Source organism: Pelmatolapia mariae, linkage group LG8 (genome assembly GCF_036321145.2).
Source record: "Pelmatolapia mariae isolate MD_Pm_ZW linkage group LG8, Pm_UMD_F_2, whole genome shotgun sequence".
Lineage (NCBI taxonomy): Eukaryota > Metazoa > Chordata > Actinopteri > Cichliformes > Cichlidae > Pelmatolapia > Pelmatolapia mariae.
This window is the reverse complement of record NC_086234.1, coordinates 29493787-29513171: the sequence shown is the minus strand read 5'-3', so window position 1 is coordinate 29513171 and position 19385 is coordinate 29493787. Positions and strand designations below refer to the sequence as shown.

Genomic DNA, 19385 nt, shown 5'->3' with positions numbered 1-19385 from the left:
TAGTAAGATTTGTCTCCTTCCTTACAATAAGGCTTATAGTAGCAAAAAATGGTCAGATGGTGCGTTCCGTGTGAAAGTAGAAGTGGGAATTTCCTGAATTTTTCAGTGTCCCCTCAAGTCAGATTTCCAACTCTGAACATCGCATCAACCAACAGCCTTAATCAGCCCAACTTAACCATCCAAGATGGAACCACTGCATATAAACATTAGTAAAACTGTAAAACCTGTAATCTGTGCTGCCACAGCTGTTTATTCATGACTCGCTACATAAGCCATATGCATAGTTCTGTCTGCAAATGTGCTGCGGTGCTTTTAAGTACAAACACTGCGCTGTGTTGTTACTGATGCATTAATAGCTCTGCCTTGCTAAGATGGAACAAAACATTTTTTTTTGTGGTTTCGCATTGTTTTGCAACGCCTTCCCTGAAGAAATCTGGATGGAAGCATATGCTCTTCTAAAAACTGAACAAAACCTTTCAGCATTGATTTGGCCTTTCCAATTCCACAGGCACTATTGTAACTGAGTGCTAATAGGAAGTTGATGGTCCATTCCCTCTGTAGTCTGGAGGATGCCTCATCCAAAAAGAACTTAAAATATTTATTTGTCCAACCACAGAACATGTTTTATACTTTCCCTCGGTCCCCGGTTTAATGAGCTTTGGTCCGGAGAAGGTAGACAGCAGCGTTTCTAGATCATATTCACATATGGCTTCTTTGTAACCTGCAGAGTTGAGGGCACTGTGAACTGCATTCACTAACAATGATTTTTCAAAATGTTACTGGACCTCTACAGTGACTAGAATCATGCCTGTTTTACTGCAAAGAGACTTACAGATGTCATGTCTTCTGATGTTTCAGAAACGCTGCAGAAAAATTAGTGTGTTCAAACTGTTTGTGACAGTCATGATTCTGCCCATTAAAAACCCAATGCAAAAGATTTGACCTCTGTTACCCCTGTACCCCCCTCCCTGTGTACCTCTCTCTGTTCCTCAGTGTTACATGTTCCACATGTATGTGGGAGTGCGAGCAGGGGGAGGAATTGGTGACCAGATCGAGGATCCAGCTGGCGATGAGTACGAAATCTACCGGATCATCTTTGACATCACTTTCTTCTTCTTTGTCATTGTAATCCTCCTGGCTATCATCCAGGGTGAGGCATCCTACACATACATGCACACAAACAGTTTAATGGACTCCAAACACAAGCAGTTAATTAGGCAACAATTAGCCAAAATGAATACATTCTAATATTGTAAAGCAGAGTAAACACCACAGGAAGTGTTTGTTGTTATTCTATAATACAGAGTGCTGATTCAAATGTATAATTATTTTGAGAGCAATCATTTCTGGTTCTGTTTGGTTTCCAATATTTTGGTTGTTCTGTTTATTTCAGATTGACTAGACTAAATAATCGTGACATCTCTCCAAAGTGGAGTACACTTGAACACCACCTTAAACAATTTCCTGCTTGTAAATTCAGATAAAACTGAGCTTATTGTACTTGACCTTAAAAAACGTCAATGAAACATAGTGCCTAACCAGATACTACCTCTGGGGAAAGGATATGTGCATATTAAACAAAATATAGGACTGCTTTCTTTGCACAACATCTCTAAAACTAGAAATATTCTGTCACAGAGTGACTGAAAAACTATTTCGTGCATTTATTACTTCCAGGCTGGACTACTGTAATTCATTATTGTCAGGATGTCCTAAAAACTCCCTGAAAAGCCTTCAGTTAATCCACAACGCTGCAGCAAGAGCACTGACAGGGACTAGATATATCGTATTTCTCCCATATTAACGTCTCTTCATTGGCTCCCTGTTAAGTTCAGAACTGAATTTAAAATCCTCCTCTTCCCATAAAAAAAACTTAATCATCACTTATTATTAAACTCTGTCTATCTTCCACAGTGTGCCTTTTATCTACAATACTACAACAACAAAAAAAAGCACAAACCCCGACAATCATATGACCCTCCTACGAGGAACCGCTCTGGGAAGGGAAAAACTCCCTTTTAACAGAAGGACACCTCCAGCAGAACCAGGCTCAGGGAGGGCGGCCATCTGCCACGACTGGGCTGGGGGAAGGAAGACAGGACAAAGACATGCTTTGAAAGAGAGCCAGAGATTAAAAATAACTAATAATTAAATGCAGAGCGGTATATAAACACAAAGTGAGAGAAAAGGGTGACTAAAGAAGAAACAGTGCAACACGGTAACTAAGGGAGGATTCAGGGTCACCTGGTCCAGCCCTAACTATATGCTTTAGCAAAAAGGAAAGTTTGAAGCCTAATCTTAAAAGTAGATATAGTGTCTGTCTCCTGAATCCAAACTGGAAGCTGGTTCCAGAGGGTGTACTGTACTGTAAACTCTCAATCAGAACACCTAAGATGGGTTTAGATGGGTCTTCTTGCATGAAAATGAACTAAAATATACCACCAAGGCAACGAAGCAGTGGCAGAAGAAGAAGCAGCACATTAGTTGTGCTGCCTACCATGGAGTGGCCTAGCCAGTCTGCAGAGCTCAGTCCAATAGAAAATCTGTGGAGGCTTTGAATTGCCAAGAAGGAGCCAAGTAATCTGAAGAATATCTGTAAATGTTATGTAATGGCTGTGTGCAGGTAGAGGTGGTAGTAGGGAGGACCCAAAGTGCAGACTCCGGAGACAAAAAGTAACTCAAAACAGCTTTAATGCTGAACTCAAAAGGGTGACAAAACAAGGAATACAAAATAAACTTACTTAGCCGGAACACACAGCAAGATAAGGGTAGATCGCGACAATGACAAACTGAAACACAGGGCTTAAATACATAGAGGGAGCAATCAGGGAATGAGTAACAGGAGGGAAACACAGCTGGGGCAAATCAGAACTGACGAGACAAGGAAGCGTAAACTAAACACATTAACATTAGACATGGACCGTCAAAATAAAACAGGAAACATAACACAGACTGAACTAAAGACACAGACTCACATGCAGGCACTACACCAGAGGGAACAGAGACGTGGGACCAGGGCAGACACAGACACTGACTGGACGTGGGGATACAGCAGACAGGGGAGACAGCAACTAAGGATCACACTGAGACATAAACCAAAAGACAGAACTCAAACCCAGAAATGATAAATCATATAATAAACTCAAAAACCTCTGGGTCCATGACCCAGGCATCCTAACAGTAAAGAGGGGTGGGCCAAAATCACTCGTAAGATGTGCAAACCTGGTGATCACCTAAAAGAAATGCCTTACCACTGTGTGTGCCAACAAGGGTTTCTTCACCAAGTGCAAAGTCATATTTTGGTTGGGGATTAAATATCTGTTTCACTCAGTGATATGCAAATCAATTCATAACTTCAATGAAAGTTTAGATTTTAGGTTGATATTCTTTCTCTCTCCATTAAAATGTAACTACCATAAAAATTAGAGACTGTTCGTTTCTTTTCCAGTGAGAAACTTTAGTGGTAGTAGAAACTGAGTAGGGACCAAATAATTATTTCCCTCTGCCACACATATTGACAATGATGATAACTAAGCTTGTCAAAAACAATAGTTTGGGGCCTAATCTTAAAAGTAGGGTGTCTGTCTCAAGAACCCAGACTGGAAGCTGGTTTCACTGGAGAAGAGTTGGTTAGAGCTGAGGGCTCTACCTCCCATTCTACTTTTGGAAACAAACCAAACGTTGGCTTACATTCTGACACTACAGTGCTCAGTTGGATTAATATGATATTATGAGGCTTTTAAAATATGATTCAGAATTTTGCATCTGTCTAGGCTTTGTTTTTAGTATTTATATCCTTCCCTATAGGGACATACACACTTTGGACGTAATATAGAGAATGTGACTGCAAAAAAGACTCCTTTAGAAGTATTATAGTAGATAAAGCAGTGGTTTGTGGTTTTCATATCTATTGTTGTATTCAGTGTAATAATGTGGACCAGCATGTTCAAGCTCCACCCTCTCTGAAATTCTAGGGTTAATCATTGATGCTTTTGGAGAGCTGAGGGATCAGCAGGAACAAGTGAAAGAAGACATGGAGGTGAAAACACACACAACAGTTCAAAGCAGTTTTTTACAATTAAGGCATATGAACATGTAAAAATATAGATTTTGTGGTTGTTTTGTTTTGTATAGCTGTACCTCCAACAGAGGCATAGATGAAGATTGCCAATAGGTTACAATAAATGACAACCACTTAACTATCACGTGTTTCTCTTGCAGACCAAATGTTTTATCTGTGGAATAGGTAATGACTACTTTGACACCGTGCCACACGGCTTTGAAACGCACACTCTACAGGAGCACAACTTAGCCAACTACCTGTAAGTACGTCTGGAGAGTGTCTGTATTTCTGTGTGTGTACCTTTTAACACCTACATCATCATAGATCATCACACCTACATAGTACACAGTCTTTCAGGTCAGTTAATGAAAGATAGGTACCCAATCTTGGTGTACTTGGGGCTTGGTCTCCAATCTCAGGTGGGCGATGATATCTATGATATTTGTCTTGGCTTGTTTTGTACCACAGCATTTGTGTTACACTGAGGTGTGTTTCCACATTATTATCCCCAGTGTTTGGACATTTATTATCCAGTTACATAAATTTCAGTGTGGTATTACTCAACTGTAACCACAGTTGCTACCATGATACTACTTGGATATTAAGTGCTTGTTACTTTGGTAATTGAGTAGTAATAACTTAGAAATGACCACGTTACGTTCTTGTCTTTGCCTTGTTACCCTTCCCACTTTATGAGCTGTAATAGAAAATACAACCAAAATTTCAAATGTCTGTTGACTTTAACCTTAAATACAGTACTGTGTCTTGAGCCAGCCCTCATTTCTTGGTATATTGCTTTATGTATAAGTTTCTTAAAATTGTTGTAAAGTCCAAGCTGTCATTAGGAGAGAGGTGGGGCAAACCCTGGACAGGTTGTTAGTCTCTCAGAAGACAGCAGTTCACATGCACATTCACACCTATGGACAGAATCAACAATTAATCTAACAAACATGTCCTTCGAATGTGGCAGGAAGCCTGAGAGAAGCCACACAGGCAAGAATACACAACTGCCTCCAACCAGCAAGTGCCACTGTAACATCTGGCACTGATGCTGTGTGACTGATATATGCAATGATAATATTGTTTGTGTTTTCTAACAACTGTGTGTGTGTGTGTGTGTGTGTGTGTGTGTGTGTGTGTGTGTGTGTGTGTGTGTGTGTGTGTGTGTGCTTCAGATTCTTTCTGATGTATCTCATCAACAAAGACGAAACAGAGCACACAGGCCAGGTAAAACACCTTTCTAATCGCTCTGCCAGTAAATATACAAGACTGTCATCCTGTTATGTGGTCAGTACAGTTTAGCTTCAAACTCTCTCTGAGAGTTTCTAACAGTTTTTTAATGGCTGCTAACATTGTTAAAGCCTCAGTACGGAACATGGAAAATCACCTCTGGTCATATTTGTATGTTTGATCAAATACAAAGGATAACATTTCCTGTAACGTTTAACTAATTCCTGAACAAGGGCCTCAAAACAAACTTGTTATCAGTTTGTATCTTAATTGTGATTAAAGTTTATAGAACTTTCTAGAAGTTTTTCATAAATGTTTTTGTAGTAATGAGTTTTGTTAAAAACTAAAAACTGGCCAGTCTCCCATTCAAGATCATTTTGTTGGATATTTACTGATGATATTCCATCATGGGTGCAAGTGCTTAACAAATTTAGGTGCCCTAAATTAAGAGCATTTGTAATTACCAAAGTATTTTTTTATGTTTCTGTAACAGTTTGTCCATCAGTATACTCATGGTCTTTAATCCAAATGTTTATGTTTTGGTAAATTATAATTATTGCTGTTTTTTTATGAATTTAAAGTAAAGGCATTATTATTTTTTATTAAGATGCCAAATGGGTTACTTATTTGCATTTCAGAACTAAAAAGTCGTTTTAGCGGTAAATGCTATACTTGATTCTGACTTCTCAGAGAGATCCAGTACGCTGTTCAAATTTTTGTTTTTATGACATCTGGGCTCATGAATGCCACCACTAAAGGCACTGGATTAGGTTTGTTGTTTCAGATTTCATTCTGTCGTTCCCCCTGCACCTTACTTTGACTAACTTTGCGTCTTTACTCACAATGAGGCGCTTTCACACTATTGACATGTTAGTTTATGCCTCTCAGTCTGATTTACCTATAATGCCCGTTGTGAATGCATAAAATGCAGGGCTTTATGCAGGGGCTGATCGGGGTGGAGAACATTGGAAATCAACCAGTTCCAGTCCATGGCTGGTCAGTGGGTGCATCTGTAGTGATCGTCTACTCTCCCTTTTGCTGGATTCCTTCTTTTGGTCACTCTGGTTTTCTTTTAAATTGTTTTAAGTTTTTCCGCTACTTCAAGTGCACTTTTTAAAGTATAACTGGAAGCTTAAAAAATATTCTTAGTTAGCTTCTAGCATTCACTTCTGTCGTCTGAGCTATGGGTCCACTCAGGAGCTTTTAAACCCCAGTATATCAAATGATCAAATAATGTGTGATTCAGACAAATACGGCTTGTAGTAAGGGATGAGAATTTATACAAATTTAGCAAATTCAATACCACTATTGATGTCACTTATCAATTCTCTTATTGATTCTCATTGGATTCTGATTGGCTCTGCTTGGAGCGTCACCATCTCTAAGCAGCATATCAAAGACATTACATCGGTGCATATTAATTGCATGTTTTGTGGTCAAATGTTTGTGCATGTTTAAAGCATTTCCCTGTGTTGTTGTGATCATATCTGGGGTCATTATTCGAAATAAGTAACATATTACAAATATTATCCAGAACACTTTTCTTAAAAGTAATATAGTATGTTATTTAATTACTCACCATAGACACCATACACTACTTGTTACATTACTTTTCTGTTTCTCCGTATAATGCCCTGAAACACATTGTCTTATAATTAGCATTTAACAATATAAACCTGAGGCTACAGTCCCACACACCAACACAAATCCATATTCCAATGAGCACACACATATGAGCTTTCTTGTAGTATTTAGGCATGAGCACAAAGCCGACAGCACAATGCAAAGATGAAAAGCAGCACAAAGATACTTTAAAGTGATCACCACAGGGATTCTGCTTTAGAAACATGAACACATAGAAACAGATGCTGCACCCTGACTGCACATCACTGCCTTTGTTACCTGTTGAAGATCAGGTCTGACTGCTGGGCTGGGCTCGGCTTTAATCTCACTCTGGGTTCTAGGCTAGCTTTGTTCATTTCAGTAGGTACCTAGAGGTTACAATGCTAGTACTAATTTCCATAATGAACAAAGCTGATGTGATAATTACACTTTAAATGTAACACACCTGAAGCAAACCCTCCTTTCCTCTTCCTCTCTGTCTTTAAGGAGTCTTACGTATGGAAAATGTACCAGGAACGTTGTTGGGAGTTTTTCCCTGCTGGTGACTGTTTCCGGAAACAGTATGAGGATCAGCTCAACTGAGTCAACCTTGGAGTGACAGACTCTTAACTCTGAAAGGCCCACTGCAGCCATCTGGCCTCTGCTTGTCCCTCAAACGTTTATTACTTTTCTGAGGAGGCTGTATTCTACCAAATGATGGGTTCCTCTCTATGCGTCATCTCTCCTCAAGTGGCCAGGCTCTTCAACGGGACACACCCTGCCATTGTCATCCAGACAGCCAGCTCCACCCCCCGACCTTCAGCACACTCTGTTCAGAATGCTTTTGAGACCTTGTACATAGAACACTTCAGAAAATATGATGTACAATACATGACAGGTGGCAGGTCTAGAATTTTTTCACTCTGATGACTTCTGTGCTTCATCTTATTCTATATTCAAAGTAACTTGCAAAAAATACAAAGGCTTAATGGATTGAGGGTAAAACAAGAAACCTAAAGAATGTTTTACTTTTAATATGACCATGTCTACGGCCTTTCATGTTTATAATGCACGATTCATATAGGTACAGGTGGTGGATACAATAATCAAACAAGTTGACGACTTATTCTGGTAAGAAGAACTCTGCAGCAAATCTACACTTCAATAAGCTTAAAGACGTGCTGACCTGAATACGATGGACAATGAAAATCGAACACAGCACCAAAGTGGAGACTTCAGAACAATCACAAAGCTGAATGAAGCCCCTGTGCAGTGAGGAACAGTTTCACAAACAGAGCTGCTGTGTTGAGTTGGATTACAGTTTGGTCCAAAGTGTTTGAACAATGACACGTTCTTCTCACTTTACTTACTTATACCACCATCACAGTGGATCTCAACTCAACAATCTAGATCACTGAATACTTGATTTGCCTTCATCTACTGCTTGTTTGTGTTCTTCTGCCTTCACTTTTCTGTGCGGTAAATGAAAAGCATGCTCTTTTGGGTTGAGATCAAGTGAGAGACTTGGTCATTGAGGAATATCACATTTCTTTGGCTTAAGAAAACCTTGAGGATAAACATATTTTCAAAAGCTAGCCACGTAGTAAACACCCTTTATCATTGTCAATAAAATCAAATAAAGTACACACCAGTGGTTACACTCAAGAAGAGGAAGGCAAAAATACACTTTGACAGAAAACATCGAAAAGAGTCCACCTGGTTCTGTATTAAGTTCTTTAAACAGATGAAACCTGGGCTGACTTGTACCAGAATGATGGGAAGAGAAAAGTATGGGGAACAAAAGGAACGGCTCATGATCCAAAACACACCATCCATCAGATGTGATACAGTGCACTGGCATGTGGGGCTGCCAGTGGAACTGGGTAGAAACAGCAGAATTAATTGTGAAATGTTCAGGGCTGTACTCTGCTCAAATTCAGCCAAATGCTGCAAAACTGGTTGGAAAGCATTTGTCAGAGCAAATTGATAATGACCTCACCACAAAAGAAACCCAAGAATTTCTCAGTATTCAAGAGATATTCTTCAACAGCCAAGTCAGTCCCCCGATCTTAACCCAGCAGTTTTATTTATATGCATTTTATTTATTAAATTAAAAACATAATGGTGAAAGACTCACAAACGTGCAGTAACTGAAGGCAGCGGAAGTAAAGGCCTATGGCGGATCTCAAGGGAAGAAACATTTGGTGATGTCTGGTACAAAATGCTGTGCTACAAAACAAGCCAAGACAAATATCATAGATATCATCGCCCACCTGAGATTGGTAAGAGGCAAAATTGAAAAAACAAGAAGAATAACATTCTGTCATTGGGCACTGGACCAGACTGTAAGTTCACTGTTGATCATGCTGTGTCCACACACTGTACCATGCCAGCACTGTGTGTGAAGGGACCCTTAATTATATGCTCATGGCTTACCACATGTTCATCAAGTTCATTTTGCTCCACTTAAAAAAGTCAAAGCATGGACAATTCATAATCCTCAACCAGCTTTCTGATATACCTAAATAAATACATAGCTTATAAAATGATTGAATCCATTACTGTCTTTGATAATTGATTTAATGCATTTTTTGTTTGTTTTGTTAATGTTTGTCACCGGTATTAACAGGACATCAGAGATGTATATTTTTTCAACACTCATGTTCACGGTGATAAATGCGAACAACTGCTGGTCAGTCAATGTCAAACCCCAGAACTGGGCAGGATTAGAAGAGCTTAACAAATATGTATTGTGTCCAAATCTTCAATATTTTGTTGTTGTGTAAGGAATACGACAGGCTCGAGGCGCCACTAGCAGGGCTTTGTTTTTTTGTTTTGTTTTGTAAAATTTCGTAACATTTGTTAAAGCTTGTGATTTTCTGAAAAAGCAATATCAAAACAATCCAAAATAGAAAAACAAATAGAAAATATAATAAACAAACAATAGAGATTTATTTGTTTTAGAAGTTTATGGCTGCAGATATAGCTGCATGCTTGTTAGCTAAGAGGAATAATCAGCCAGAATGGAGCAATCAGATGTGTTTCCTGCAGTACTAGAATAGCACAACAAAGCAGTGAGGAGACAGAAAGGGGGGACGGGAGGTTGCAGTGCCTTATCTAGCTGGGGAGGATCTATGAAAGCTAGACAAGAAGAGTAGCTTCATAATACCGTATACAAACTGAGGAGAACATATGAAGCTAAGAGTACCACAGAATAATATTCTATAGAAGTAGAAGAAGAGAAGGACTTTGGATATCACGAATGTTATGGCTCAGGGGTTCTTAGGTTGACCAGAGCAGACATGCACACATTTCAGTTGTGCGAGCTGGGGTGTTACAATTCCAAAAGGTGTCATAGTTGACTGTAACTAGCCTCAAACCAGGGTACAGTAGGTTTACTTAGGGCTAGGTTACATTTTAACCACATTTCATTTTGTACAACATTCCTTCAGTAAATCCTTTTTTTCTGTTTTACAGAACTTCTAATTCCATTAGTTATCATCATCTTGAAGGGTTCAGTTTAAACGCTAAACAACCATCACAGCCTATTTAGAGTTAAGATTAGGGGTACGGTTAGCATTAAGTTCATATTTACCAGGTTGTAAATTCAATTGGAATTTTCACCTATTTAATATATTCAGCTGAAGTCTAATAAGAGAAATGCTGAAGGTAAGATGCATGTAAGAGACCTAAGGTAATGTCTTGAGAACAGTAATGTTATGTTTAGCATGTAGCTAAAATGTAACCTAACCTCACCTTTAAGTGGGCTGTAAGTAAGTTGGTGGATGTTAAAAGGTTAATGAAATTATTCGTATTTAATCTGTCTTTATGAAAACACATTTGGGGAAATATACAAAATATGTTTAAATTGACAACAGCTTACTCATCAGAATACAACAGATGTTGCTCGGTGGACCTAATAAGACAACAGGTTGAGTGTATGCTGCAGGTTCTGTTTAGCTATATAAGTGATGCAGAATAAATATATATTTTTTATTGTATAACTTCTGATACTGCTATACAACCAAGTTTAAAGATCAACACTTGTCGTGGCTTTGGTTAGAAATCAGCAGCCACGTGTTACAGTCTGTGGGCTACTATCTTCAGTTTCTTAGGAATTGTAATAGTTACATCTCACTTAACTGGCATCAATTAACATTCCATGGAACACATTTCACAACTTTCTTGTCAAATAAGGAATAGTTCATGATATGCATTTTTGTGATGTTCTTATATAATAATTACTTTTATTGTAAACACACCTCCCTCTCAAAAAAAGTCTAAAAAATATTTGCATGCTAATGGGGAATATTGAGTAGATATAATAAATACACTAAATCTCTGCTGCCCATAATTTATCCATTCAGATTCTTTTAGTTATTTAAGATAAATCATTTAGGTGTTGTGGGATGAGTTGTAACTCATTAAGACATTTTACCACAATTGTATTTGAAAAAAAAAAAAGACAGTAGGCCCTGCTTTTCTGTCATTCAGCCATCTCTGTTTGTAAAGGTTTGCTTAAGTTGGTTCTGAGGTCAATGCAAAAGACCTTAAGGGAGTTTAAGAGACAAATCACATTTACCATTTTATATCTCAAAGAAAGAGGTAGAACAAATTAAAGCTTGCTTAACTTTGTCTTAGAAGTAATTTAAGTTTTATATTTATTCAGTTATCTTTTCTTTTCAGATAATAAAGAAGTAAAACTGAGGTTTTGTTAAATTTGTCTCACTCGATCTTAAAGGTGCAACAAGTAGCATAATATTTCACTGGCTCTAACCTATAGATTCTGTTATCCGTCACCCTTTTATCTCTAAAACCCCAAGCTGTCAGTAGTAGAGTGTGAGAAAGTTGAAATGAATATCAGTTCAACTTGTATAAACTGTTGAACAAATTTAAGCTGCTGCTTGATAATAAATCAGGCAGCTTAAAGTATGATGCAGTTTGTCAGAGAAGACAATGTCAGGAAGCCTGTAAATGAAACTCTAGACTTTGCTGATGGAGACGCATTGGTAGGAACATGTTGTTTGTTGTTAATGCTGTTGTGTTTAGGCTGGCACTAGAGGCCACTAAAGAGCCATTATTTACTGGTTTCACCTTTAAGTGAGTGCTGGTGCATGTGTAACTGATAACTGATGACTTTAAGACTGATAACACAGTGGATGTCACAGCTGCAATCAACCAGTGTAAGTGTCTTGAATTGTGTTCATTATACCATGCTGATGTGATGCCTCATTTTTATTTATTTCAATCCCTTTTCAGACTGAACAAGACCATTACCAAGTGGCATTTTGCTCATGTAAAAATAAATATTTTCCATATGTATCATGAAGGGGGAATGTTTAGTTTGCCACAAAGTCTACTTCATGTAGTAATTATGAGTAGGCTATTGCTACTTCTGAGAGACAAATGTGTAAAGAGGAAATTGATCTATAAGCAATGATAGATTTGCATGATTTTGAAAATAAAATTTTATTTATTAACTTGTTAATTGTAGAATGCTCTTAATTCAGCTAAATTTGTTAATTTTATTTCTAAAGATAATTTGTTTTCTATGGTTACTTGTTATATAATATATACAGGCTGTAGACACTTACATCCATCCATTTCCTTATCCAAAGATGAGTTTTAGTGGCAGCCTAAGCTGATCTTCTGGCCTCCTCCTGGGAGTGTCCTGAAAAAAAAAAACTCCTAGGAGATGACCTCCTGATCAGATGCCTGAACCACTTCAGCCAGCTTCTTTCAATGTGAACTAGCTGCAACTCTGCTCTAAGCTCCCTTTAGATGTTTGAGTTCTTCATCCTTCCTTTCTTAAACGGATCCCTGCCACCTTAGAGAGGAAACTTATTTTGATTGCTATTCTTCAGAGCACTAGCTACAGAGCTTGCCCAAAGGTGTGGGTAAAGTGCTTTCTGGCTCAGCTCTCTCTTTACCGCAGTGGTCAATTGCAACACCAGGGCAACCAGTCTGCCAATCCTGCTCCTCCTCTTCTTTTATGAGGAAAACCATAAGATACTTCAAATCACTCGCTTGGGAAGGCAACTATCCCCCAACCCAAAGGGTCCTTTTTTGGCAGAGAACCATGGCCTCAGACTTGGAGGTGCTCAAGATGTTCGAATGACACCAAGAAAATTACTTTCAATTCTACAATTGAATCTGAGGTTCACAAAATGGACACCCTCCACCGTGTGGATACTTCTTTAAGACACTCTGGTTCGCCCGGCCACGCCCCACAGCTCACGTATAAAACAGCTGTGCAGACGTGACACCGGTGATCAGTGGATCTCCACTTGTGTTGTGTGTTTGTGAGTGCCTTGAGAGTGCTGTATGTATGTGCGTCCATCAGGAGCCTGTTTTGGCAGCCTCCGTGGGCGCTGCCTCTCCCCTGGTATTCCCCTGGTATTCCCTGGTATTCCCCTGGTATTCCCCGGTATTCCCCTGATATTCCCCGGTATTCCCCTGATATTCCCCGGTAAGTCCTTGGTATGCCCTGTTATCCCTTAGCTTGCCCTTATCTTTCCCCAGCCCTCCCTGGCTTATCGCCTCGAAAAATAGTCTTATGCGCCAGTCGGACCACGCTGTGCGGCTGCCGGATAGCGAGTAGCTCGGCTACGGTGAGCAAACACAGCAGGGACACGGCCTCAGCGTTCAGGCATACGCTGTCGCCTGGGCACTGTGCAGCTCGGCTGCGATGTTTGTAAACACAGAGGGGATACGGCTTCAGCGTTCCAAGCGTTCGGTGTTGGCCTGCTTAACACTGTGGGAAATAAAGAGTGGAAAGGGGAATTAAGCTGCGGTTCGCGCCGGTGTTTTGTGAATCCATCCTACCTGACAAACCATCCTACCTGTTGTTTCTGCGCATGCGCACAACACGAAGTTAAGTGGCGAACCATCCTACCTTTATGAATATTAGCTAGAAGCATACTTTAACGGCTACAATTAAGTGGCAAATCATCCTACCTTTGTTAATAAGAGCTAGAAAAATACTCTGACAGGTAAAATGAAGTGCCAAACAATGCTACCTTTGTGAATGTTACCTACAAGCATACTTTAACGGGTAAAATGAAGTGGCAAACCGTCCAGGCTTTATGAATATGAGCTACAAGCATACTCTGATGGGAAAAGTTAAGTGGCAAACCATCATACCTACTTAAATTTGTGCTTGAATTACTCTGTGACTGCAGAAATGTGCATACACTACCTACTGTAGGACGTTTTGCTAAAGTAGGATGGTTTGCGCCGAACACCGGCTTACCGTTAGCCGGCTGGCGAGTAGCATTCCAGCCTGTTAGCCTGTCTGGTGTATCGCCCGCAGCTCGCGGGTTAACCCGGCCAGCAGGGCTCCGCTCATAGCTCGGCTACATTGGGGAAAGGTGTCAGAGTTCCAAGCATACACTTTCACCTGTCATCACTGTGACGCAGAAGCAAATAAATAGTGGAAGGGGAATTCCGGTTGCGGCTAGTGCCGGCTACCCACGACGAGAGAGCGCGTCGACAACGGGTCCGGCAAGATGGGTGTCGGGGCAGGCAACTTCTTTTAAGCCGTCATGCACTAATCCCGGTGGACCTGTTTAGACCTCTGCTTTTGATTACCAAATAGGTTGCTGTTTTTAAGGACTAGATTCACCTTTTAAAACCCTTTGAACGGACCCGATCTGCCATTTAAAGGAGAAGAAGATGACGCGGGAAAAAGCAGAAGCTTCAGCTAAGCCAGTGGTAGCCTCCAAGAGCTCCGCACCCACTGACCACGAATATGCAATGGAGATTTCAACACCGTCAGTCAAAAGAAAAACTCCACCTACGCCCACCAAAGCACCCACACCACCTAGCAAGGGTACTGTGTCCCAAAGTGTGGAAACCAACAATTCCATAATAGAAGCCATTAACAAGCTAACAAACAAGATTGATGACTTCGGCGTGCAGCTAAGTAACAACATGATAATAGTGGCTAACATTGCCAAGCTAGCTGAAATGAACGCAGCCGATATAAAAGACTGTAAGGCTAAACTGTCTGGTTTGGAAAAAGACATTCCTGCTCTAAACAAAGAAAACGCAGAGCTGAAAGAGAGAATGTTGGAGCTAGAACGATACATGCGTCGCTGGAACTTGAAAATCCAAGGCTGGAAAGAAAAAAATGACGAAGATACCCGCAAAGAAGTTATTGACATCTTGGCTAAGATCGCGCCACATTGGGCCTCCTCACTGGGCAACGCTGTGGATACCGTCCATCGTCTAGGGAAAAAAGAAGCGGGTAGACATCGACAAATAATAGTTCAGTTCACCATGAGGCATTACCGAGACGCTTTCTGGAAACTGACTAAGGATTCCCAGGTGTGCAAGGAGCTAGGCGTCTACTTCAAGCAAGATTTCTGCAAACTAGACCAGGAGGCAAGAGCTGCAGTTTGGCCCAAAATGGAGCGAGCCAGAGCTGAAGGGAAGAACGTCTACTACCGAGTGCACGCCGGTTACATCAACGGAGTTCGGGTATTCCCTGGGTGACTGTCGAACTATTCAAAATAACCAGTCAGCATATTACTCTATGAGTACAATGCGCTTTGCTAACAATTCTATTTAGGTCACGTTCTTTAACCAAATTTTAAGAATGCCAAAAGTTTTAAATAGGCAGGTTCAATACTTACTGTTTACATTACCTATTTGGTACGTTACTATAATGATTTTTCATAGAGGTCGTTTGCACTTTGTGAATTCAGTTTTAAGGGATTAAGTGCTCCCAATTTTATAGAGTTCTACTTTTATCTGGGTACTTGAAGTACAGTCAACCTCTTTTTATTTTGAATTCTCACTTCCTTTTTATGTCATTCCTTAGTTCCAATGTTAACTGTGTGTCTTTAAATACTAGGGGCTTAAGAGACAGTGTTAAAAGAAAATCGATATTTTTCTTCTGTAAAAATGTAAATGCGAACTGTATACTGCTACAAGAAACACACTCTGTGGAGGCAGATGAAAATTTTTGGTCTAGTCAGTGGGGGGAACGAATAATTCTTTGTCACAATACTAACAAATCAGCTGGGGTAGCCTTACTATTTAAAAACTTTCGTAATAAAATTGAAACTCATAGGAAAGACAGTCTGGGACATTGGCTAACTTGTGTACTCAAAGTGGATAATAGCTTTTTGATCTTATGTAATGTTTATGGTTACAACAATGTAGCTCAGAACAAACTTTTATTAACTGAGATTACCAGTCACCTAAAAGAACTATTGTGGCGGACCACCAGATGGCTCCACTCACACCCAAGTTGAAGGGAAGAGCTGGGTGGAGATTTTGGCGCTTACTGTATCTTAAGTTCTGAGAGACAGTGTGTGAATAAACAGTTGGAGTGAGACACAGGAACCTCTCGTGTCGTTATTACTTACCTCCACACTATCTCACAAATACTCCACAAACAATCTTATATTAGGTGGAGATTTCAATATGGTTTATGACGAATGGCTTGATAGATCACCTTCTAAATTCCATTCCCATCATATAAATTCATTTTTACACAACTTCTGTCCAAATCTCAACCTAATAGATCCTTGGAGATTAGCAAACCCACTTGTTCAGTCCTTTCCGTGGTTCAAGCCTGATGGTTCGATTTCTGGCTAATCTCAGACAGTTTAATGCAGAATAGTGTAGATGTGGGTGTCTCAGCTGCGCCTTTAACCGACCACTGTGTGATACATTTCAGTGTCACTCCTCAACTTAAAAACTCTTATAATAAAGGTTACTGGAATTTTAACTCATCCCTGCTTACCAATGAAAATTTTAGTAACGAAATACTTCGACAACTAGAACTTATTTCAACTAATGAAAACATAAGTTCTTACACAGAAAAGTGGGAATTCTGAAAGTTTAAAGTACGTCAAATCTCAATTAAACACAGTAAAATAATAGCTCATCAGAACAAGCAAAAAGAAACTGAAGTTATCAGAGAACTTAATCACATCTGCTCAAAACCCTTTTTTAATGATAATGACAAACAACGTAGAAGTATTCCACAGTCTTCTTTAGACGATATTTATACTAAAAAGGCCAAAGGAGCATATCTGAGATCCCGAGCCAAGTGGATCGAGGATGGCGAAAAAAGTACAGCATTTTTCTGTAGATTAGAAAAGATAAGACAAGAGAGAAACGCCATAAATAGAAACCAAGGGTTTGTCCTATTTTTAGATTTTTACAAAGCCTTCGACATGATAGAGCATGAATTTATGTTTCAAGCCCTTGATTTGTTGGGTTTTGGAGGTAACTTCATTAATGTAATCAAATTACTGTATAGAGATACTAACAGTTCAGTGTGTCTTCCACGTGGCACCTCACAAAGATTTAGGATTTGCAAAGGAATAAAACAAGGATGTCCAATCTCGCCATTGTTGTTTATTGCAGCAACAGAAATGCTTTCCATTCTGATTAAAAATGCTGAGTTTGGTAAGATATCTATCCTGGGTAAAGAGCTCTCTATCAGCCAGTTAGCCGATGATACAACTATTTTCCTAAATAACCTGAATGAAATCCCCAAAATTCTGCAGATCATTAAAACTTTCTCAAAAGCTTCAGGGTTAAATCTGAATTTAAACAAATGTGAGATCTTACCCTTAAATGATTGTACTATTTCTAACACTTTTAATATTCCTGTTAAATCCACTGTCAAATATTTGGGTGTGTATATAACCAAGAATAAGACTGATTTAGATAACCTTAATATTTGGGAGAAAATTCAAATCTGTAGAACTCATTTGAATAACTGGGCTCAGAGAGACTTATCGATTCTAGGTGGAATTTTTCTCACCAAAATGGAAAGTATCTCCAGGCTAGTATACCCTGCATATGCGGTAGGAGTGCCTAAATCAGCAATCAAATCTATTAACCAGCTAAACATTGATTTTATATGGAAACGTAAAACCCACTATATTATGCAAGGTAATTTAGTCAAACGTTTTGAAGATGGAGGTTTGCAAGCTATTGAATTTGACAGCTTAAATGGCACCCTAAAAATAAATTGGCTTAGGTCATTTTTAAGAAGTCAAAATAGCCTTTGGTTTCACATTCCAAGCAAAATATTCTCAGATCTAGGCGGAATTAACCATTTACTTAGATGTGATTTTGACATAAAAAAAACTCCCCATAAAGCTCTCTTCCTTTCACCAGCAAGTTTTATTATACTGGAAATTAATATACAAACTATAGCCCACACAACACTCCCCTATGGAACTGTCGTTACATAAAAGTTGGAAACAAATCAATCTTTATGAAAAAATGGTACGATGAGGGCATCTGGTCAGTGATGCACTTGTTAAATGATAGAGGTAAAATTTTATTAGAAGATGAATTATAATCTGCAAATAAATAACAAAGAATTTCAAAAAATTACTAAGGCTATCCCTCAAAACATTCTATGTACAGCATATAATCTTTTTCAAAACCCTGACTATAGATCCCCTGACCTCCCTGAACTCTTGGTAAATGGGCATAACATTACAGCTAACAGGCTAAAAAACTCCCAAATTAGGGAATTATTTACTAATGTTTTTTTTCCCTTATACATCCAATCCAAATTCCATCTCACATCTGTTCTCCGGTGATCAAAAGAAAGAGATCAGAAAAAATTACCTAAAACTTCCCATTCCTCCCAAAGCTAAGGAGGTCCACTACAAAATCCTCTCTGGTATTTACCCTTCCAAAGAATTTCTCAGACGTCGCTTTGCTATTGATAATAATTCTTGCTCTTTTTGTAATGGGGATATTGAATCAACAGAACATTTATTTTATGATTGTATATTCTGTAAAGCCCTGTGGAACGATGTGCACTACTGGCTCTTTCCAAAGATTCCAAACTTAATTGAATTTTCTAAAAATGATCTTATCTTTGGTTCTCTAAGAAAAGAAAAGAAAAGAAAAGAAAAGAAGCTTGAAAATGTTCTAAAATAATGATTATTATGGGCAAATTCTTCATTCACAAATGTCGTTTTCTGAAAACAAAGCCGTCCTTTTTTACTTTTCACAAAGAACTCTGCCTCTTCTTCTCATCTGTAAAATTTATGGACAAAAAACAAGCTCTGGATCTGAATCATATGATTATTAAACTAGATCTGCTAGAAAACCTAAGGTATAACTTATTTTATGTCTTTTAATTATCTTTTAATTATCTTTTTTTCTGGTTACAGCAGGATGATTATGTTAGTTTAAATGAATCAACACCCCCGAGTCATTCTAACTACCAGACACCTCGAAGCACAGGCCGAGGGGGCGGTGTGGCAGCAATTTTTCACAGCAGCCTATTAATCAACCAAAGACCCAGACAGACTTTTAATTCATTTGAAAGCCTGATGCTTAGCCTCGTCCACCCCAGCTGTGAAACTCAGAAACCAGTCTTACTTGTTATCATCTATCGTCCACCTGGGCCTTACACAGAGTTTCTCTCTGATTTCTCAGACTTTTTATCTGATTTAGTGCTCAGCTCTGATAAAATAATTATTGTGGGTGATTTTAACAT

General features: G+C 39.0%; 1 protein-coding gene across 6 annotated transcripts in view; it reads left to right on the top strand.

Annotated features, from left to right (window-relative positions):
- LOC134632897 (ryanodine receptor 2-like) overlaps positions 1 to 12347 on the top strand; it is a 274812-nt gene extending 262465 nt beyond the window's left edge. For all 6 annotated transcript variants that reach the window (XM_063481767.1, XM_063481763.1, XM_063481765.1 and 3 more), the window contains 5 exons: positions 994 to 1150; positions 3975 to 4039; positions 4222 to 4322; positions 5239 to 5290; positions 7403 to 12347. In XM_063481767.1, the coding sequence (XP_063337837.1) occupies positions 994 to 1150; positions 3975 to 4039; positions 4222 to 4322; positions 5239 to 5290; positions 7403 to 7498 (471 nt within the window). In that variant the 3' untranslated portion in view covers positions 7499 to 12347. The remainder of the gene's footprint in view (positions 1 to 993; positions 1151 to 3974; positions 4040 to 4221; positions 4323 to 5238; positions 5291 to 7402) is intronic.
- The last annotated feature ends 7038 nt before the right edge of the window (positions 12348 to 19385 follow it).